This window comes from Triturus cristatus, chromosome 11 (assembly GCF_964204655.1).
Source record: "Triturus cristatus chromosome 11, aTriCri1.1, whole genome shotgun sequence".
Classification (NCBI taxonomy): Eukaryota; Metazoa; Chordata; class Amphibia; order Caudata; family Salamandridae; genus Triturus; species Triturus cristatus.
The window spans coordinates 628,592,454-628,616,139 of record NC_140594.1 but is presented as its reverse complement, the minus strand read 5'-3'; the positions used below and the strand labels follow the sequence as shown (position 1 = coordinate 628,616,139).

Genomic DNA, 23,686 nt, shown 5'->3' with positions numbered 1-23,686 from the left:
AGTAGACTTCATTTCTATGAAAGAAACCGATTGGAAGGGGGAAACAGAAAGGTCAATGATGAAAGGTAGAGATGAGGCAACAATGGTGATAAAGAAGTTACAAGCATTGGCAAAGTCAGCAGGTCTCGTCTATGAGAGCTATTGGTTTTGGCAATATTTTGTATCCATGCTGTATGTACAGCATCATGGATAATCTTTAGTGTGACTTTTTCAAGAGTGCATTAGCGCTGGATGCATCACAGTCCCTTTTTATTATTATTTTTTGCCACGCTGCTATGCAGCAAGGCTACAAATGAGTGCCAAATTCAGCAATTCTAATGCTGTGCAACAGGTACAAAAGGCCAATAGCTTTAAAGGCATTTCTATGAAAGAAACAGATAGGTAGGTAGGAGGGAGGGAGGGAGGGAGGGAGGGAGGGAGGGAGGGAGGGAGGGAGGGAGGGAGGGAGGGAGGGAGGGAGGGAGGGAGAGAGAGAGAGAGAGAGAGAGAGAGAGAGAGAGAGAGAGAGAGAGAGAGAGAGAGAGAGAGAGAGAGAGAGAGAGAGAGAGAGAGAGAGAGAGAGAGAGAGAGAGAGAGAGAGAGAGAGAGAGAGAGTGTGTGTGTGTGTGTACACGTGCGCATTGGATGGGTGGTGGAAAATGGTGCAGCTAGAGTAGTTGCAGCAGTGTGTACCCATTTGGATTTCTTGGTACCTCTTGACTGAGCAGTTTCGTTCACTGCTTAGCTCACAGGACATATTCCCCTAACTTGAGTCACAGAAAAAAAGCTGAAATATTGAAGACAAAAGATTCCTGAGACAAGAAACATAAGAGAATATGTTTAATGTTCAGAGCAGTCATATTCTGAGATGAGCATCCTATGAGAATTGGATACTCCAACTCCAGTTGCCACCCGAACATAGATGAAAAATGCAAACTTTCTGCTATTATCCTCTAGTGTAGAGAACACTGCCCAAAAAGACACCAACGTCAGGCCTCAAGAAATCAAACCATGACATGCAGGCACAGCCCCAACACCAGCCTCTGACGTTCCACATACTGCTAAGGGGCGATGTAAAACAGAAAGGCTTTATTCCTCTGCATCAAAAAATAGGAAAATGTGACAAACATGATTTGAAAAAATATACATAATGCACTCCCTGCTTCCATCCACTCAATCTCAAGATAACAATGCGTTTGGGGTTTTCAGTGTTACACCAGGGTGTAGTGGCGTTAGTATGCGATGTTGCTTGCAGCACAGATTCGTTTTCCAGATGGGGTCATTCTTTGGCTTGTTCTCTCACGTTGGGATTTGCCCACAGCCGTTTCTTTCCTCTTCTGGGATCTGAAGCCAGCTCCAGTCCAGAGACTGTGAGGGAAGGAATATTAGAATTAGAAGGGATTTCTGATAAATTAGAGTGACAAAGCATCATCTCAAAAGCAAGAACAGGAAAATGTAAATAATGTAAGAGAAACTGGCGAGAGGCAGAGTAGAGAGGTGGCATTTGAGAACTACGTACGGAAAGAGTAGGAATCATAAATAAAGGAAACTGTTCATTCGGAGAAAAAGAGAAACAAAAAGGTCGTTGATGATAGCCAGAGATGAGGAAACAATGATGAGAAAGAAGTTACAAGCATTGGCAAAGTCATTAGGTCTCGCCTATGAGAGCTATTGGTTTTGGAAATATTTTGTGGCCATGCTGTACAGCATCATGGATACTTTTCATTGTGGCTCTTTAAAGAGTGCATTAGCGCTGGTTGCATCACAGAACTTATTATTATGTTTAGCCATGTTGAACAGCAGCCACGCTGCTATGCAGCAAGGCTACAAATGATTGTCAAATTCAGCAACTCCAATGCTGTGCAACAGGAACAAAAGGCAATTGCAGGGCCAATAGCCTCAAAGGCGCCGAATCCAAGACAAGCTCCCCTTCCGAAGGAGAAGGCGCCAGAGCTGGGGATGCAAGCCTCCGGCGCCGCACTGGCGCCGACTCACCCTCAACCAGAACCGGCTCTGACTCCAAAGGAAGAAGCGGAGGCACAGTCAGGGAGGCGACAAGCACTCCTTTCGAAGAAGGAGAAGGTGCCGGAGCTGGGGAGGCAAGCCTCCGGCGCCGCCTCAGCCCCAACTACAACAGGCTCCGACTCCGGAGAAAGAAGCGGAGACAGAGGCGGGGAGGCGAGTCGTCGGCGCCAGAATGGCACCAACCCCGGCTCCGGACAGGCGGCAGCCTGCCCAGAAGGCTGAGGCGTGCCCAAAGCGAGGCTTTGAGCACCATCAACCACCTGCGACGCCACTGGGAGCCCCACGGGACTATGCAGCGCGGCAGGAGTGCAATGTATCGTAGAGGGGGACCCATCCGGGCCGCACCCGGACGACGCCATATGGATTGTAGAGGGGACCCAGCCGGGCCGCGCCCTGACGATACCACATCTTCGATGACCCTGGAGGGCAAGGGCTCATTTGACGCTGGGGGCGTACCCACTGGCAAGTCCGTCGAGGACCCCACTGGTAGCGGAACCCCGAGGACGCCCCAGGGACGGGAGAGGATCCAAGGGAGGCCTGCAAAGCCGTGGCATAGGCCCCCATTTGGGCCCGAGTCGCCTCCGCACCCGGATAGGGCGGATAGAGGGTGGGGGGGGTTTGGGGGACGACTGTCGGGGGCACACGTCTGGAATGTTCCGAGAACCAGTGCCCCTGACAACAGATGAGAGTGAGGTCGTGGACCTCGGCGACATGTGCTGCAACTTACCAAGAAGTGGTGAACGAGGGCCCCGGGCCCCAGAGGGCGGTCGATGTCGAAACTGCGTAGAAGAGGCCGTGGGATAAGACTCTCCGACCGGGACAGCTGTGCCGAAAGAAGCTTCATCCGACACTCCCGCCGGGACTGCGGCTTGAGGTGTTGGCAGGCGTCGCAGTCCGTGGAGTCGTGGTGCTCGCTCAGACACCACATACAGATAAGATGCAGGTCCGTCATGGACATCTGCCGCGAACAGGAAGTACAAGATTTAAAGCCCGAGGGCATCGCACTCTGTTCCAGATGCGAAGCGTCGAAAAAGGGGGCCTGAAAACAGGCCAGAGGAACCGCTCACTCCAGATCCGCATTGCACGCGAAAAAGAAGGAAACTGACGTCAGCGCGCCGGGAGGGACTTATATGACCTCGCCGACGTCACGTACGTGGATGACATCAGGGCGGGGTCGTGTGGCACCATCCCCTGGCGCGCAGAGGAGCTGCTGCAAAAAGTTTTCCGGAGCCAGTCTGACGCCTGGGGATATTCTAAGTTAAGGAATCTGTGGCTAGATGTCTCTATCAGATAAGGACAGTACGAAAACAGAGAAAGAATGGAAAAGTAGAAGAGCAACTTCTCTGAAAAGCCAGCCTGAGAATGCTTCCTTTATCTAAAGACTTTTTTATGCTAAACAGGCTGAGTGTTAGCATCTTATGCAGTGCTGGCTTTTGGGAGGTGTAACTGGTCCTGCTGCAACAGGCACCAAGCTCCAGGGGGTGCCCTTTGCATGACAGGTTGAGGCGAGATGGTTTGGTAACACGCTTTCTGGTAGAGATTATCTATCTGCAGAGTCCTCACCGTTTAAATATTCCCCAGGCATAAGTTTGGATCCAGAAACTTTTCACCAGTACCTCAGCATGTCGTCAGGTGGCATCGTGTGGCTCCACACTGATGTAATTCTGCTCTGGAGATGAGGTGCCATGCCCATTTAGGGACACAGCTACATGGATGTCAGTTTTCCGAGGCTATCTGCATACCCAGATGCAGAGCCCCAAGAGCAAATTGGTCAACTGAGACCTACGCGGTCGGCGATTCTCCAGTGGATAGCTGCCTGTACTGTTACACCACCCCCCCCCCCACAACTGCTATTTTCTTACTCTCCTTGTTGGGCAGGAGCATTGACCATGGTCTGGGCATTAAGGTACTTGCACGCAATATGGCCAAAGAGGGAGTAATGGGGGGACGCAACACCTTATGTACAGGGGGTCATTAGGGAATAGCTTATATTTTTTTCTACATTTGCAGAGTTACACCCTCATTTTTACAAGTTGAAGGTGTTTGAGAGAATATGGCTCTTTAAAACGAATGCATTGTTCACGCATTCTATTACAACGCGGTCGTTACAATGACCGCGTTGTTTCAACACAAACCATTACACCGCAAGTCATTTCAATGACTTGCTGTAGGAGGCGCGCTGGACTTATTATTTACTATTCCTACTCCAGTTTGTGCAACAGCAGGGAATGTGTTGGATTGTAAATTCAACACCAGCACGCCCCCTACAGCAAGTCGTTGAAACGACTTGCGATGTAATGGTACGCGCGGTAACAACGCGGTCATTTTAACGACTGTTGTAAAGGAACCGCGTACTGGAGACAGCGTTGTAAATGCTGTTTCCCGTCTGAGGTGGACTTCAACATACCCGTCAACATAGCGAGGAATTGTACAGTATGCTGGAAGGACGTCGGCAGTGTCTCTACTAGGAAGTCATCATCCTTGTGGAGGACAGGCATGTCCACTTGTGGCCACCCTGTGTATCACAACATGATACTCTGAGATATTGTCTGGGGGGTGATACCCTAAACATGTAGTGATCCTGGTCAGGGTCTCTTGGGGGAATCGACATTGCAGCCATCCCGCAAATCAATGTTGGGCATGGGTGTTAACAGGGCGTCATTAGGGTGTAGCAGGATGCCTTACCTGTACGAGGAGTGGGGGTAACCCTCTGATGAATATTGAACGAAGAGGAGAAAGTGCAGTTGGGAGGGGACTGGTGCCCTGCTGTGCATAGGAGCTTGAAAAGGAGCCAGAGTTATTCCTCAAAGGTGAGCTTCCTCTTCCGAGGCAATGTCTCTCTTGGCCTTGGAGGCAACTTTGTTGAGATTGTCTATCTGTGATTGAATAAACAGGTGCTTTTGTCTCAGATCCAACTCCTCCTGTAGTGGGTTCTTGGTGCCAATAAGTCCTCATTGTCGAAAGTAACTTTAGCACCAACAGTGGCCTTGGTGCCGATGGTGGTTTCCGTATTGAGCATCCCTCTGCCTCAAAAGGCAGTAAGGTTTGTGTAGTATCTTCAAGCTTGAAGGCCGAGAAGTGTGGGAGCATTAGTGCCTCAGAAGTTTTTAGTCAGTGCAGACCAGTGCCCTATGGCAGGGTTGGCATGGAAGGCTGGGTCTTAGTGGATGAGCTCAACGCTCTTCCCCCGCAGGGGCATTTTTCTGCCTTTCCTCAAGGTTGTTTGGGAGGCCTGATGGGTGTCTTGGTGCTGACCATACTCACGATCGAAGTGTTCATCTAAAGACAGGGTGTCTGTGAGGAGGAGAGGACAACTTGTTCTTCCTCCACTGATGAAGAGGAGAAGGCAGCTTCTGGGCTGGCTGACGATTGAAGGTGTAGAGTCCACGAGGGGCATGATTCTTTACCTTCTCCAGGTCATGTTCCCTAAAGATGTTGGGGTGTCATCTGACTTGCATTCTTTGATGTGCTCACCTTCTCTTGCATCCGTACCAAAGAGTCTTCTTTGAGAAAGGTGAGGCAGGTTTCACATGTGCTGTCATCATGGTCAGGGTAGAGGCAGAGGTTGCACACTTAGTGCTGGTTAGTCCATGAGAATTTTTGCATCATGTCACCAAGGCAGTATTGGAATGGTGTTCTTTCCATTGATTTGTGTGCATTCTCAAGGGTGCACCTGAGGCCATGGCGGTCAGGCATTGATGGGAGATTGGTGTCCACAGAGCACCATTTAGAGAACAAAGCATAGTTGAATTTCCTCTGTGGGTACCAAAGACAAAACTAACAAGTTGGACCCAAAGGAAGGTGAGATAAATCAGTGAAGGCTAATATCCCTGTTGGTACACGTCTGAACTCGATGGTGGAAAAAATAATCAAACATGAGGTGGTGCCCATGCCCATCGCCAACTAAAGGAGGTTTCACTATATACCTCGTGACTCGAAAGGGTTCTTCAAAGGAAAAATGGAGTATCTTCTTTTATTCAATTTTTCTCACCTCTTGTTCAGCACAGGTGTAGCAAGTTTCCTGCTAACTCCTTCTTAAACCTATATGCAATTCTGCGTTAACTTTATCCCTGTGATTTTGTCTATATTCTGTCATTTTGTATAAAATGTACAGCCTTAAAAAAATATCTATTGTGGCGAAATAAGTGTCGGCTGTTGCTGTGATGACGTATCACTGTTGTGAGAAGTTGGCCTGGCATATGCTGGTCACTAGTTATAGTGGCCACCTTGCACCAGTCCAATTTGACTCTTGGTAGATAGGTTTAAAGACAACCTTTTAAAGAATGCTATCCTAGTGGTAGCTGTGGAGAGCAGCCTTCAGGCTAAGTCTCTGAGGAATGTAAAGCAGCTTGTTTTACCTTATAATCTCTTGAATTACCAAATGAAAAGACACCACACAGGTATATATATCAAATATATATGTATTTATTTCTAAATATACTCTACTAATCTCTTTATGAGATTAGAGCCAGGTAAACAATCAAAATATCAACAGTTCTCAATAAATTAAGCACAAAGATGACTGTAGCCCTAGGGGCGTACCAGACCATATACAAAAAAAATGGTATAAACAACTCGCCTTGCAAATTGAAGAGGCCTAGGGCCTTGGGAATCGCTGGGGCTTCACTGCTGCAGTATTTACAGGTAAGTAGTCAGCCCACAGAGGACGCGTTGTGAGAAAGTGGGTTTCTGTTGCAGTAACCCCCCCTTTTTTTGCCTAATAGCTGATGCACTTTTCCTTGTTGTGCCCTGGGCTCCTGCCAATCAGGTGCCCAGGGCCTATGTTCCTTCCTTAAAACACACAAACTCCCAATTGGCAAACCCTGGCCACATGTCAGCCCCTGGTAAATGGTACCCTAGGTACCCAGGGCCTTGTGACCAGGGAAGGCCTCTAAGGGCTGCAGCACTCCTTGTGCCACCCTTAGAGGCCCTGTACCCTTACACACACACACTGCCTTTGCAGGCTGAGTGTCTGGGTGCAGGACAAAACAAAGAGTCGACATGGCACACATCTCTGTGTGCCATGCCCATTACCTATACTGCCAAGGCATATGTCAGCCACCCCTCTGGCTGGGTGCCTTATGCCTATGGTGTGGGCACAGGAGCAGGAGCCCTGTGCCCCTACAGTACCCAGGTCCATTCCTGGGCACTGTAAGTACAGTGCTGCCTTTTACAAGTACATGGTGCTGAGAGCTCGTCAAACACGAACTCCACAGCACCATAATGGCAACACTGAAGACTGGGAAGTTTGGTATCAAACTTCTCAGCACATTAAACCCACACTGATGCCAGTGTGGGATTTAATGTACTAAGCACCCCAGAGGGCATCTTAGAGATGCCCCCTTACAGCTAACCTACAATCCACGTCTGCTCTGAGGCTGCCCAGGCTGCCACACAGCAGACACGTTGCTGGACCCCTGGGTGGGAGAGCCCCTGCTCTCCCGGGCCTGCAACAATGCACATCCTGGGTGAGGTGAGAAATCTCCTCCCCCAGGATGAGCAAAGGGAAGCTTCAAAGGCATGCTGCCAGTTGGAGTTTCCCCAGGCCACTGCAACCCCCCACTCTGGCAGGAAGCTTGGCCGGAAACCCCATACAAGGACAGGGGATGTGCCAGCCTGCCCACCCCACCCCTCAGGTGGGGGAGGCGAGGTGAAGCACATCTCCGGGCTCTCGCCATCTTGAAGATGGGAGGCCCTACCCTATCAGGATTAGGCTACTGCCCTCCTCCCACAGGAGAGAGGCAGGATAGGGGGTGTACCCACCCCAGGACAAGGACCCATTGGTCCCTGGCCTTCACCTACCTGTAACGCCCCTAAATCTAGTATTTAGGGGCCCCCTGAACCTTCCTTCCCGAGATTCCAGATAGAAACCTACAAGAAGAGCAAGAAGAAAAAAGACCTGCCCTGCAGCTGCTAAAAAGAGGAAGACACCAACTGCTTTGGCCCCAGCCCTACCGGCCTGTCGACCCTCGAACCTGCTCCTGCTCCAGCGCGGCATCTCTTGTGGCCAGCAACCTCAAAAACCCCGGAGGACCTGGCTACCTTTGACCTCTGATTCCCTGGGACTCCCATGAGTAGAGGCTCTACTCGAGAAACCTATTCCTAACTCCTGGCAGCAGCCCGGAACCGCGGACCCAACACACTCTGCACCAGCCAAGCCTGGCCAGTGCCGGAGTGGACAAAGACCCTGAGGACGACCCCACGGCGACTGTGACCCAGAGTCCGGCACCCAAGGACCCCCCTCGACATCCTGGACGAAGCCTGCAGCCTCAGAACCGAGTGCCACCCCAGCCGCGATCAACCAGAGGGTAAGATTCCCGACGTCAAAAGGCACCCCTGCACCCGGCGCGCTGCGGCCCCCTGTGCCCAATCCCGGGGTACCCACCTAACCTACAACTACCCAACTTACCCCTCGAAGTGGTGGTGGCACCGGAAGCATCCTCGTCCCCGAGCCTGCAGCCTTTTTCCAAACCGGAACATTCCCATTGATTTCCATTGAGCGCCCGAAGGCTCAAAAGCACCCTGCACCCAGCCGCCCGAGTGGCCCTGGCAGTGCACTCTCTACACTAACTTACTTCCCCACTTGCCCTGAGTAAGTGACCAGGAGCCCAGCTCCCACAGACGCGTGGCTTGCCAGACAGCAGCCACCAACTAAGGCCCCCCTATCCCTCATAGGATAACATTGGGCCTAACTCACTCTGCACCCGGCCGTCCTGAAACCGCTGAGGGTGAACCAACTGTACCTACCTGACACTGGGGGACCCCTGAGTCTATGCCCGGAATTTCAACTCTGCCAGTCGAGTACTTACCCTTAAACCGCTAACTTCATTTTCCTCATAGGGTAACATTGACTGGCTTTTTCTTCAAAAATCTTCTAAGTGTGAACTTTTCAAAACTGTAAAAATTCACCAAAAATCAGCCAAGTGACAAAAACGAATTTACTCACCTGTTCCTGGGTGAGCTCCCAGTGCTGGATCTTGGTGCCCAGCCCTGACCCTGAAAAGTACTCACAACTATACTTACCTCTAACTCATTTTTCTCCCATAGGAAACCATTGTCTGCTTTTCTGTGAAATTTCTTCTAAGTGTCTATTTTTGCAAATTTGAAATATTCTTTTAAAATCGTACCATTTCTGCAAACAAAATTACTTACCTGTTTTTGATAAGGACCCCAGTCCTGGGTCTAGGCACCCAGTCCTGGATTACTAAAGTAACGATAAAGTACTCTACCTGCAATTTGAATTTCTTGCCATAGAGATCCATTGAATGTTTTCTGTGAAATATTTTCTAAGTGCTAACTTTTGAAATAGCTAAATATTATTTAAAAATCATTACAGTTATTAAGTCGACTTTCATCACTTGATTCTGAATACTGACCCCCGGCTGGTTCTAGGATCCAGACCTGGAATTCCAAAAGTAATCTGAAAAGTAATTTATTACAAATAACCTGAATTTACCATTGAGCTCAATGCATTGTTATGTTTAGGAAATAGGATTGTTTATTGCAACCAACTGTGACTGTTTACACAAATTTATTGCTTGAAACAAAAGTAATTATATTCAACCTCTCATTCTGAGAAAGTATATTTTTACCCCCTTTGTGGTTCTAAAAATAAAACAAGCATATTTTTTATATATACAAATCATTGGCCTAGAGTTCAGTTATTGAGTGTGTGAAACCATTTGCTGACTGAGTGTGTACAATAAATGCTTTACACTGTCCTCTGGTACTGCCTTACTGCTCGACCAAGCTACCACTTTTGAGAGTAAGGTCATACCTAACTTTGACCTCTATCAGCCTCTGGGGGACTGTGGACTCTGTACACCCTGTACCTATTAGGGAACAGTATATACAGAGCCACTTTCTCACATTGGTGGATCAGCGGTGGGATACAAACTTGCATTTGTTGGACTACTTGGTTACCATCTGATCACACGACAGAACTCTTAAAAATTGCCTTTAGAATTCTGATTGGTTTTTCCAAAATTACTAAAAGTCTTGCTAGGGCCTTGCTTAAGTCCCATTAGAATTTTAGAAAAATAAAAGTCACTATAGTCAGGGTAGAGGGTTAGAACTGTCAGGTTAGAATGTCTCAAACAAACCCAGCTATTAGTGATAATAATAACATGGACCTGGTGGAGGAGCTCGACCTCACACCTTACTTACACTTGTCTTTCAAGGAATTGAGGTCCTTATGTAAACTCAAAAATTTACAAATGGGTCAGCATCCAACCAAACAAGGGCTCCAGGAGCTCCTGGCTGAGTATGCTAAAGACCACCCATCTGAACATGGTGATGGCCAGTCAGATGAGGAAAGGGAAACAGGGGAGGAGGACAGCAACCTCCCCATACTATTCCCTAGGGAGGAGATGGCACCCATACCCTCCAACTCAAGACATAGCATCTGGGCACCTAGAGACCACACAGGTGGCTCTGGTCCCAGAGACAACACTGGGGGTCCCCCCAGTGAAGAGGACAGCCTTATGAGGCTGGCCAAAAGAATAGATCTAGAGTCCAGGCTCCTGGCTCTAGAAAAGGAAAGGAGAGAGATGGGTTTAGCACCCATCAATGGTGGCAGCAATAATAAAAACAAGGATAGGGAGGAAACTTCTGACCTTAAAATCCCCAAAGGGATTGTCCCTAAATTTGAGGAAGGTGATGATATCACCAAATGGTTCACAGCCTTTGAGAGGGCTTGTGATATCAGGAAAGTAAAGAAACCTCTCTGGGGGGCACTCCTGTGGGAACTGTTCTCTGGTAACTGCAGGGACAGGCTTCTGACTCTCTCTGGGCCAGAAGCAGGATCCTATGACCTCATGAAGAAAGCTCTGATTGAGGGATTTGGATTCACCACTGAGGAGTATAGAATTAGATTCAGGGGGGCTCACAAAACCCAGACCCAGTCCTGGATTGATTTTGTAGATTTCTCAGTGAAGACACTGGATGGTTGGTTAGCTGGACATGGTGTGCAGGATTTTACTGGATTGTACAATTTATTCATGAAGGAACATATTTTGAGTAACTGCACAAATGAAAAGTTGCATCAGCATTTGGTAGACCTAGGTCTAAAATCCCCCCAAGAATTGGGAAAAAGAGCAGACCACTGGGTCAAGACTAGGGTGACTAGGACGTTCACTGGGAGGGACCAGAACCAAGGGGTCCCAAAACCTCCCCAGAAGAAAGAGAGTGAACCCCTTGTGGATAAAAGAAAGGAGTCCCAGGTAGCCCCCCAAAAACCTGACCAGGAGGGTGGGCCCAAAGACACCTCACAAACTAAACCAGGGTACCAAGGTAAGAATTGGGATCCCAACAGAATATGGTGTTTCAACTGTCAGAAGGCTGGACACCACACCCAGGACTCTAGCTGTCCTAAAAATAAGGTTCCTAGTACAGCTCCAGGGGTGACTAGTGTAGCCCCAGGGGTTGCCAGTGTAGCTTGGGAGGGAGGGTCCTCAGATGAGGAAGTCCTCCTAGCTTTCAACTGGGGAATGGGCCCAAGAAGCAAGCTGGAGATCCCAGAAGGAAGTAGACACTTCCACCACCTACTGGTGAATGGAATCCCAGCCACTGCCCTGAGAGATACCTGTGCCAGTCACACTGTGGTACATGACAGGTTGGTATTCCCACACCAATATGTCTCAGGGGAAACAAGAAGGGTAAGAACTGTCCCAGGGGGAGTCACTGTTAGGCCTGTGGCTATAGTGCCCCTAGCCACAGCTGGGTCCCTTAGATGGAGGAAAGTGATAGTCAGTAAAAACCTCCCCCTTGATTGTCTCTTGGGGAATGATCACTTAGATGTGGAACTGAGCCAAAGAGAGGTGCTGGCCCAATGCCAGGCCTCGCCCAAAGAACCTGTGGGGGCTCAACCTGCAGTCAGTGCAGCTGAGTCCCAAAAGAATGAGAAGAAACAGGGTAGGAAAGGTGGGCAACTGTTAGCCACAGTTCCAGAGAGCCAGGGAGATGCTATCCCAGTAAGGGAAAACTCCCACAATGGCACTGGTAAAGCCCCCCCTAGCCAACAGCAAGACCTGACTAGTCAGGCAACTGTCCAGCCTGAATTAGTGGCTCCTCAGGTGGCAGAACAAGGGGTAGAGGAGGGGTGTTCCCTACCAAGAGTAGGGACCCCCTATCCTCAAACAGACCAACAGCCAGGACCCAAAGAGAACTATAAAATAGCCCCCTCACTTGCCAGTCAGGAGCTAAAGGTATGGTACTGGGCACTGACAGCTGTCAGCAGCCTCTGCTGGGTGTTAGCCTTCATGGCAGCCCTATCCTTGGCATGGTGGCCTAACCCCCTGCCAAATAGCAAGTCAGGCCCCCTGACCTTATTGGTCATGGTGGGGTTGCTCAAGCTGTGGGTAGCCTCTGTGGGTAAGCTGGGCCTAGCCCTGGCTAAGTTAGAAACTACCGAGGTATACACCTCTAAACCCAAAATAGAAAGATGGGACCAGGACAGTAAAAGACAAGGAGAGGAGCCTTGGGAGTTAGGTCCTGAAACTAACAAGACAGGCCAGCTCCCCAAAGGGATTGACCTAGGCAGAAGGATGTAAGGCAGAGTAGGCCCTGCAACTTTCAAACCACTTCCCCAACTCTTCCTCGCCTGAAAGACTAGGTAGACTCTCCCAGCTTTGGCAGAAGTCTCCTGGCCTTTGGGCTGGGGGGGGCTTGTGTGAGAAAGTGGGTTTCTGTTGCAGTAACCCCCCCTTTTTTTGCCTAATAGCTGATGCACTTTTCCTTGTTGTGCCCTGGGCTCCTGCCAATCAGGTGCCCAGGGCCTATGTTCCTTCCTTAAAACACACAAACTCCCAATTGGCAAACCCTGGCCACATGTCAGCCCCTGGTAAATGGTACCCTAGGTACCCAGGGCCTTGTGACCAGGGAAGGCCTCTAAGGGCTGCAGCACTCCTTGTGCCACCCTTAGAGGCCCTGTACCCTTACACACACACACTGCCTTTGCAGGCTGAGTGTCTGGGTGCAGGACAAAACAAAGAGTCGACATGGCACACATCTCTGTGTGCCATGCCCATTACCTATACTGCCAAGGCATATGTCAGCCACCCCTCTGGCTGGGTGCCTTATGCCTATGGTGTGGGCACAGGAGCAGGAGCCCTGTGCCCCTACAGTACCCAGGTCCATTCCTGGGCACTGTAAGTACAGTGCTGCCTTTTACAAGTACATGGTGCTGAGAGCTCGTCAAACACGAACTCCACAGCACCATAATGGCAACACTGAAGACTGGGAAGTTTGGTATCAAACTTCTCAGCACATTAAACCCACACTGATGCCAGTGTGGGATTTAATGTACTAAGCACCCCAGAGGGCATCTTAGAGATGCCCCCTTACAGCTAACCTACAATCCACGTCTGCTCTGAGGCTGCCCAGGCTGCCACACAGCAGACACGTTGCTGGACCCCTGGGTGGGAGAGCCCCTGCTCTCCCGGGCCTGCAACAATGCACATCCTGGGTGAGGTGAGAAATCTCCTCCCCCAGGATGAGCAAAGGGAAGCTTCAAAGGCATGCCGCCAGTTGGAGTTTCCCCAGGCCACTGCAACCCCCCACTCTGGCAGGAAGCTTGGCCGGAAACCCCATACAAGGACAGGGGATGTGCCAGCCTGCCCACCCCACCCCTCAGGTGGGGGAGGCGAGGTGAAGCACATCTCCGGGCTCTCGCCATCTTGAAGATGGGAGGCCCTACCCTATCAGGATTAGGCTACTGCCCTCCTCCCACAGGAGAGAGGCAGGATAGGGGGTGTACCCACCCCAGGACAAGGACCCATTGGTCCCTGGCCTTCACCTACCTGTAACGCCCCTAAATCTAGTATTTAGGGGCCCCCTGAACCTTCCTTCCCGAGATTCCAGATAGAAACCTACAAGAAGAGCAAGAAGAAAAAAGACCTGCCCTGCAGCTGCTAAAAAGAGGAAGACACCAACTGCTTTGGCCCCAGCCCTACCGGCCTGTCGACCCTCGAACCTGCTCCTGCTCCAGCGCGGCATCTCTTGTGGCCAGCAACCTCAAAAACCCCGGAGGACCTGGCTACCTTTGACCTCTGATTCCCTGGGACTCCCATGAGTAGAGGCTCTACTCGAGAAACCTATTCCTAACTCCTGGCAGCAGCCCGGAACCGCGGACCCAACACACTCTGCACCAGCCAAGCCTGGCCAGTGCCGGAGTGGACAAAGACCCTGAGGACGACCCCACGGCGACTGTGACCCAGAGTCCGGCACCCAAGGACCCCCCTCGACATCCTGGACGAAGCCTGCAGCCTCAGAACCGAGTGCCACCCCAGCCGCGATCAACCAGAGGGTAAGATTCCCGACGTCAAAAGGCACCCCTGCACCCGGCGCGCTGCGGCCCCCTGTGCCCAATCCCGGGGTACCCACCTAACCTACAACTACCCAACTTACCCCTCGAAGTGGTGGTGGCACCGGAAGCATCCTCGTCCCCGAGCCTGCAGCCTTTTTCCAAACCGGAACATTCCCATTGATTTCCATTGAGCGCCCGAAGGCTCAAAAGCACCCTGCACCCAGCCGCCCGAGTGGCCCTGGCAGTGCACTCTCTACACTAACTTACTTCCCCACTTGCCCTGAGTAAGTGACCAGGAGCCCAGCTCCCACAGACGCGTGGCTTGCCAGACAGCAGCCACCAACTAAGGCCCCCCTATCCCTCATAGGATAACATTGGGCCTAACTCACTCTGCACCCGGCCGTCCTGAAACCGCTGAGGGTGAACCAACTGTACCTACCTGACACTGGGGGACCCCTGAGTCTATGCCCGGAATTTCAACTCTGCCAGTCGAGTACTTACCCTTAAACCGCTAACTTCATTTTCCTCATAGGGTAACATTGACTGGCTTTTTCTTCAAAAATCTTCTAAGTGTGAACTTTTCAAAACTGTAAAAATTCACCAAAAATCAGCCAAGTGACAAAAACGAATTTACTCACCTGTTCCTGGGTGAGCTCCCAGTGCTGGATCTTGGTGCCCAGCCCTGACCCTGAAAAGTACTCACAACTATACTTACCTCTAACTCATTTTTCTCCCATAGGAAACCATTGTCTGCTTTTCTGTGAAATTTCTTCTAAGTGTCTATTTTTGCAAATTTGAAATATTCTTTTAAAATCGTACCATTTCTGCAAACAAAATTACTTACCTGTTTTTGATAAGGACCCCAGTCCTGGGTCTAGGCACCCAGTCCTGGATTACTAAAGTAACGATAAAGTACTCTACCTGCAATTTGAATTTCTTGCCATAGAGATCCATTGAATGTTTTCTGTGAAATATTTTCTAAGTGCTAACTTTTGAAATAGCTAAATATTATTTAAAAATCATTACAGTTATTAAGTCGACTTTCATCACTTGATTCTGAATACTGACCCCCGGCTGGTTCTAGGATCCAGACCTGGAATTCCAAAAGTAATCTGAAAAGTAATTTATTACAAATAACCTGAATTTACCATTGAGCTCAATGCATTGTTATGTTTAGGAAATAGGATTGTTTATTGCAACCAACTGTGACTGTTTACACAAATTTATTGCTTGAAACAAAAGTAATTATATTCAACCTCTCATTCTGAGAAAGTATATTTTTACCCCCTTTGTGGTTCTAAAAATAAAACAAGCATATATTTTATATATACAAATCATTGGCCTAGAGTTCAGTTATTGAGTGTGTGAAACCATTTGCTGACTGAGTGTGTACAATAAATGCTTTACACTGTCCTCTGGTACTGCCTTACTGCTCGACCAAGCTACCACTTTTGAGAGTAAGGTCATACCTAACTTTGACCTCTATCAGCCTCTGGGGGACTGTGGACTCTGTACACCCTGTACCTATTAGGGAACAGTATATACAGAGCCACTTTCTCACACGCGTGCAGTGTCTAAACACACACGCGGGTTTCTCATTGATTTCAATGGCAATATGTTGCGGTTATTATTTTACAGTTCTAGGGCACTTCTGAATGGACAACAAGCAAACAACTTACAGGGTAAGTACTTTGATAGCCAATGCACACTTGGGCACCGTAATGCCAGAGTTACCTCACCCAGGGAAGCCGGGTGCACAGGTGTCCTTTGGTGTCGGGTTGCGATGCTGTTTTCAATGGGAATCGTTGAAGTCTTGCTGCTTGTGTCGTCGGGTGAAGTGTCCGTGGAAATCCAACGATGGATTGGAGTTGCAGGCGACCTAGAAATTGAGGGGACAGAGTTCAGAGTCACTTGCCAGTGACCGGTGGCCTTCAGGATAGATGACCACAACTGTCGAGTCTCTTCACGTCGCTGATGGTGTTTTGTCTCTTCGCCCACGTGGTCCAGGAGAGATCGAGGAAGACCAGCAGCTGGATTTGGAGGGTCCCACGACGTCTGCAGCTGATGGCGGTGTCGGCACTCGGATCGGAGACAACAAACCTTGGCAACTGCAAGTCTCGTGTAGAATGAAGATCTTGGATGGTTCAGACCAGCAAGGTCCGATGGACTTACCCAGCGAGGGTAAGTGAGGGCAGGCCCAGAGCAACCAGGCGAACCCTTGGAGCAGTTCAGAAAGTCTTCGGGCGGGCTACTAGCCAACGGGCAAGCAATCGCAAAGACGCCTTCGCAGGGAAACTTCAGGAGCAGCCCACGGTCACTCGGGACAAGGTAGGCCGCTGATCTTGGGTTCCAGACCAGCTAGGGACTTGGACATTAAGTGGTCCAAAGCACAAGTTTGTAGTTCATCGTTCAGGGCTTGCACTCGAAATTAGTGCACGGTTCCCTGGTATTGCTGTACCTCGTCACTCGTGGGGTCCAGACGCCACAGCTTCGCTGGGGACTCAAAATGGCCGACGAGAGGTCAGGAAATCAGCTTCAGGGGACGCAGGGACTTCGGGCTCCGGCGTGAGCGGTAAAGTTTGCAACCGTTGTTCAGTCCTTTAGGTGCCTGCCAAGCAGGGGAGTCACTCCTTGACTCCAAGGGAGATCCTTCGGTCTTCTAAAGATAGTAGAAAGTTGAAGGGCCAGGATTCTTCTTCGGTGAGCGTCGTCCAGGTGTAATCTAAATTGCATTGGCAATGTGTGGTATCTTATACTGATAAGATGGGAGGGACTAGCTCTATGGCCACTCCTCTAGGAGGGCCAGGGTAGTGGGTGGTTACACCCACTTCCCTTTGTCCAGTTTCGCGCCAGGACAGGGGCAGGCAGCCCCTGAACCGGTTTGAGCTGGCATATGCACAGAGGAGCCTACTGCTCCCCCAGTGCAGGACTTCAAAGCACTCTAAGAGTGCACCCACCCAGCTCCAATACACTAAATCCTGTCTGGGAGGTGGTGACACCTCCCTGTGACAGGAAACCCTTTGTTGAGCTCCCTCCACTGCGAGTTTCGGTCAGCAGCAAGAGGGCAGCCCGGTGTCTGTGCTGGTGGCATCCATTTTGTGATGCCAGGGCTCTAGATGATTTCTACCGTGTAGTACAGGGTGTACATGTCGTCCCCTCTAGAAGGGTGGGATCCTACTCCCACACCAGTTACTGGTGTGGGGGTAGGATTCCAAGTTGTTTGACACCAAACACGACATGTTTTGATGCAGTCATTCCAAAGTTAGCATTTACCGCGAGGTTATAATGCACTTAAGAGTATATGGTTTAACCGCATCCACAAACAGCAGCAGAGAATAGACTCTGCCAGCTGCAGAGGGGCCCTGCTCAGGCAGGAGCACCCCCTCACATAGTAAACCAAGCACCCTGCCCTTGGGATTGATAGGGCCTACCATAGGGGTGACTGATAGGTTTATATGTGTGTGTATGGTGAGATATAGGAACGTATACCTCAGTGAGGAGTGCTAACACTACCTCACACAGGCTGCAGTAGCAGGCCTGAAGTACCAATGCCCTAGGTACCTAAGGTACCATATACTAGGGGCTCATAAGGTACCACAGTATCCAATCACTAGTGCATCTAATATGCACACCAATCATTTAAGGGAGTAAGCAGATAGGCTGGGGTCCTGGATAGCAGGATCCCAGCCAGACTAGTCAAAAACCATTCAAACACCAGGAAAAAAGTGGGGGCAACCATATAGTCAGATTCCACCATCCTAATTCCACCTTCCTACAACTGTGGATTACAGAACTCGCCACATCTCAATAAAAACATTTAATTGGATAATACCTTATATGATTCCTTACGTTTTTGGACTTTAACTTCTTTGTATTCCTACCTGAGTGCTGTGTGCCCTTCTGTTGTTTAATGTATACAGTGGTTCTTCTGTGCCACTGTTGTTTGCACCCTAGGTATTAGGGTGTTGGATACCAAAAAAAGCACCAACCAAAAAGTTTTTTGCTCACTTTACTAAACCCACATTTACTTTTGTCTATCGGAGGTGCGATCTGTAAACCACTACAACCTCACTGAACGCAAATTGGTATGCTGTTGCATCGTCGTGGGAGAAGGTTTTGCTGAATAAGTCACAAGGTGCTGAACCTCAGGGAGATCCACACTGTAGTGCTCCCATAAATCCTCCTCTGTCCCTAATAGTTGGCTGTATTGGTCATTCAACCCTCACATGGTCTCATGTGCTGCCTTTATCCTAGGAGAAGTGGGTAGATCTTACTGGAGATTGTGGTGGAGGTAAAGGAGGTAGTGTAAGATTGGCCTCTGTGCTGTATGAGGCGGCGGTGTGTGTTTGTGTTGAATGAGGTGGCAAAGGTGCAGTTGGTGCAGCTTGCTTTGGCACAGTAGGCTCACCCTAAGGTGGTGTAATCTGCTCCTTGCGTTTTTTACACCCTGGATGTAGAGTTTCATACTCTAGTTTTTCCTTGAATGTGAGCTTGCTTTTCTTTTGGATGGGAAAACGCATGGAGACTGATTGGTTGATGTGGAGGCTTTATCATAATTCTGCCTTTGTCCAGGGGAATAAAGAAGGGTTTTGGTGAGCATCCAGCTCCTATGCCAATCTTTCTAAAATGGGTGCCTCCGAAGACTCCAAAGAAGGCATTGAAAGTCCTTTCAACTTCAATTTTGTCTCCAAGCCGGCCTGTTTTGACATTGAAGCCTATGGTTTGTATCCCTTTGGGTGATGTGGGCTCTGTGGGTGTTTGAAGCTTTTCTTTTGGCTCTGAACCTTTGTCAGTAGTGGGCCTATGATTCTCTTTTTGGCTTTGTTGGGGCTGGACGACCAACTCCCTTTGGAGCAGTGCTCCTGAACATTATAAGGTCTTTTTTGGTGCATTTTACCCCACGTCCCGTATCAATACTCGCTGACCTGGTGTTTTCCTCGTCGGTTCAGTGGTGCTATCTGTCTCAACTCCAAAAGGTTGTGTCCTTTGTCAACAGTGTTTCAGGGCTTGGTGTTTTCTGAGACCTGAGGCTCAGAGGGTCCCGGCAGCCCTTAGGGGGGTCAAGGGGATCTTGTTCCCTGACAGTATCAGGGGTTGCATTATCTAACTCTGAATCCTTGAAAATGCCCAGTGCCTCTCTCCTATATCCAAGTTTCTTTTTGTACCTAAAGGTGTGACAAAAACTGTACTTCGATTCTTGATGGCCAAGAATTGAGCAGAGGTTAAAAACCTCGTGTTGGTTGGACCAGAAATATTTAGAATTGCAATGTAAGCAAAACTGAAAGGGAATCAGCTCCAATAGCCCACATTCTCTAAGGCCGAGTCCTAGATGTCTTGTCTAAGGCCAAGTCCTCGATGTCTTGATCTCTTACTCTCGATCTCCTGATGGTGACAACAGGATGGATCTGATGCAACTGACTGAAGTCTTCCTATGGGAATCGACGAACCAAAGCCAGGCTTGAAATGCACGTGTACAACCACAATATTTTCATGGCTGTTGCTTTTCATCTCCAAACCTGATGGTGGAAAACAAACAATTCAAGTGTGGAGCAGATACCGACACACATTGTGAACTAAGGGAGGAGTCACTCTACACCTCATGACACAAAACGTCTTCTAATATAATGAATTGTAATGTGGAGTCCTAACACTAGATGGCAGGAGTATGCAAAGCATGTGTTTCTACAGCAACACATCCTACGAACAAAAATGACTTACTTGATAAAGGGTCTATCACATCATATAAACACTTGAGAACAGTTTTTGGATAAGAAAAAGATGAAAAATGTTGACATACAGCGATCAGTGACTGGGCTATATCCCAATCAATCAAGGCAGATGCAACCTGTCCAGTCTCAGCTGCAAGCAGTCCAAAATCCCAGTTTGAGAAATGAGTATATATAACTTGGCAGCTGATACCGACCTAATTTCTAGGAAATACAAACTTCTTCAGGTTAAAGGTGGGTTTCAACACAAGTGGGAGAAGGAACTTGGCCAGTCTTTTACAGAGAATCAATAAACCATTATAATGGTTAATATACACCAGGTTATCACTCATGAGAGGGGGTGAGAATCCGCAGGAAAATACTGCCCCATTGGCACTGGACTCCACAATGCGCCATGCATTAGACAATATGAGAACAACTCAATGCCGGAAGGGATTGGACAGACGAGCAAGAATCTCACATCCTGTGGGACTTTACCTACTGCACTGGAAACAAATGCTAGATGACATATAAAAAAAATAGGCATAAAGAGCCAAAACCACAGAAACCGGCTTATTGGGTTGGATGCCAGAAGTAGTTTAGGGAGCCAAAAAGAAAACATCATTGATTGACCATCTTGGTATTGCTATCAGCCAGACCACCCTTTCAACTAAACTGGAACTCCCACAGCGCCAAATATCCATGACTGCAGGGAGGAGCCAAGATGGCGACCGGGATGGCAGCGTAGGCTCCCGGCTCCGTGAACCTCCGCACCCCGCACAGATATCCTGCACGAGATCCTTAGCCTGCGCTATCTGCCCGCGTTGGTGAACGCGAGCGGCAACCGATCGTATGACCCCGAAGTTTCTGGCAGCGGTACCGCCGGAGAAATGTCCGTCTGAAGTTTGCGGCCTGTGCGGCCCTGGAGCCGGGACCTCGAGTGGACGCCGTGGCCGGGCGGCAGTGCAACAACAGCGGCCTTCGGTGACTGGGTGGAGTCGGACTGCCGGAGTGTTGCGAATGTCGACCTGAGTTTCGCCGTGGTCGTTCCTACCACTAAGCGTAGCGGAACGGGTGCGTGCCTGAGGTGGCAACTCCAAGACTCTCCGGTGATTGCCTCAGCCATCGCCGGTGAGCTGCCCGGACGCCGCCCGTAACTCGCCCCGATTCTCGCGGGCTGCTCCCGGATTTTCGCGGGCGCTGATCCGTGGCGGGGACGACTGTGGCCCGTGACCACACACCGGACACATCACTTGCCTGCCCCCGGAACCCTGTTTCCAGCGACATGGAACCCGAGGCGCTTGGGCCTGAGTCTCGGTCCCGATCTGGGTTGGAGCTACCCAGCGGCCATTTTGGTAGGACAGTGTCCACCATCCTGTACACTGGGTTGCAGCAGGATTGGGAGGGTGCGCCTCTGAGGAGCGTAGCGGAGCGAGCGCCGGGAGCTGTACTGGGGTACGGTGACCTTCTCGAGGCCCTCGGTGCCCTTCATTCCACCTTGGTTCACGGCGCCTGGGTGTTGGGGAGCAAGCTCGATGGAGTGACATCAGCGTTGGAACAGTTGCCGCCTGCCTATCCCCAGGTACACTGGGACTTCTTACGCCGCGCACGGGGGGACAGTGTCGTGGCCGCCCCTGTGAATAGTGCACAACTGGACTCTCCGGACAGTATATTAACGTGCGATCAGCTGGCTGTGGATCTGGTCTGTTCCGGAGGTTTTGGACCTGAGTGGGGGGTTGGTGGCCTTGTCCCGTGCGCGGCCTCCGACGACTCAGGCAACATCCAAGCAACGGTCGCTTACTCTGCCTGATTCCGCCTTCCTGGGCCTGGTGTGCAGTGTAAATCCTGGCTCAGCACTGGGAAAGACGACCCTCCATAGAGCTGATTGTGTCGACCTTCAGAGCCCTCTACCCTACCTGTGTGTGTCGCTTCCTGATCTTTATTGGACGCTTCTCTTCCTGGTAACACTGGACATGGCACTGGGACGAGGGGTATGCATGGGTGGGTTTGCAAAGAGTGGCCAAGGATGAGGCTGACCCTTCAGAGGTGGTCATCTACTAGGCGGGCGGGCTCGGGCGTTGTGTGCTCTCACGGCATAACTGTTAGTGTACCAAGTGCGTAATGCTCCTTACTTCACTTTGACGGGGTCGATTTCGTGTTCTGTATTGTATGCTGCGGGAAAACGTATGGTGCGGGAGGGAGAAGCCGGGGGCGTGTTTTACAGGCCCTCCTCCAGTTTATTAATACTCTCTCTACCCCCCCGTCTGGTGGGGGCTTTTTTCCTACTCTTTTTCTCTGTTTCTTCTATATTTCGGGTCTGGTTCAGGGGCGACAGGCACACTGCTGGGGGGGGGGGCCGTACTCATCTGCAGAGGTGCAGGGTGGGGGGGGGGATTCTTTAGTCTTTAACCTCCTTTTTCTATGGCCTCCTTTTCTTCTCTTATTCTTCTCTGTCTTTTTCTGGGATCAGCATGGTAGAACTCCTTTGTTGTTAATCACTGCTGTTTCCGGAGTGCCATAATTTCCGTGGAGTTTCCTGGGTCTTGGGGCAGGGGGGTTGCAGGCGCAAATGGCCGTGTCAATCCTTCACATCCTGAACTTCCTGTTTCAGCGCCATTGCCTAGATAGACTGCTGTTTATTGTTTACGTTCGTCATTCTGCCTGCCATTTTTCGCTGCTGGGAAACTGTTTGGCGCCTGATCCTTCCATCCTCTTCTATTATAAAATGTAAACCTTTATTATCCTTGTCTCCTACCTGGGCTGTTCAGAGACTGAGAGTATGCTAACGTCAAGATTTTGCACCCGAGGTGCTGACTGTGATAGACTTGCTTTCTGTTATTCTGACTGTTTAGCGGCCGGCCCCGGGGGTTGTAGGCCCATACGTGTAATTGATTGAAATATCAATAAAGGTTTTCAAAAAAAAAAAAAAAGAAAAATAAAAAAAAAAAAAATATCCATGACTGATGTAGCAAATTATGGTTAATTTTAAGAATAAATAAAATAACCCATACATGGCACCGATATTGGCATTCTCTACCATATGGAACCCACTTCTGAAATACTTCACAACAAACTACAGAAACTTCACTTGCCCAAGACCTGAGAGCATTACAAAGCATACCAAAGTATTCAACTTGAAAACAGAAGGAAAGAGGATCACAACGCCCATATACTAAAATATTTGTCACTTTACAAGTATAAGAGCTGCCCAGAAGTGGGGGGAAGTGGCTATGCTTCTTTTACCTTTTCTCTTTCAGCCATCAATTGATTTGAAAATGCCAATATAAATCATATTGAACCTTAAATGTGTGGCTTTTGCAATGCTGAATGAGGATGTTTGATAGAAGGAATGAAGTGAGTTTAAAGACAGCAGGTTCACATTAGTTATTTCATTTTACATTATGATTCCCTTGGAAGGTAGCGTTTATAGATGAGATGTTAGGAGGTGAGAAGTTTGAAATTCACTTGTGAAAGTGGAATTGTTTTATGGAGGGTGACATACGGAGACAAGTCTTAAGTTTGGGGTAGGGGAGTTTGACATCTAGATGTACAAAACGTCAAATGATATGAATGGCTGTGCATGGGGAAGTGCTACTGAAAATGATGGCTAGCCCACCACCACCATGTTGGTTATTGTGATCATTACTGTTGATGGAATAGATTAGTGGTAAAA

The 23,686-nt window shown here is 49.4% G+C and overlaps 1 protein-coding gene across 1 annotated transcript in view; it reads right to left on the bottom strand.

The window, feature by feature from the left end:
• Positions 1 to 804: 804 nt before the first annotated feature.
• IKBKB (inhibitor of nuclear factor kappa B kinase subunit beta) overlaps positions 805 to 23,686 on the bottom strand; it is a 432,685-nt gene continuing 409,803 nt past the window's right edge. Inside the window, exon 22 of the mRNA XM_085634081.1 lies at positions 805 to 1,347. Within this exon, the coding sequence (XP_085490207.1) occupies positions 1,279 to 1,347 (69 nt within the window). The 3' untranslated portion in view covers positions 805 to 1,278. The remainder of the gene's footprint in view (positions 1,348 to 23,686) is intronic.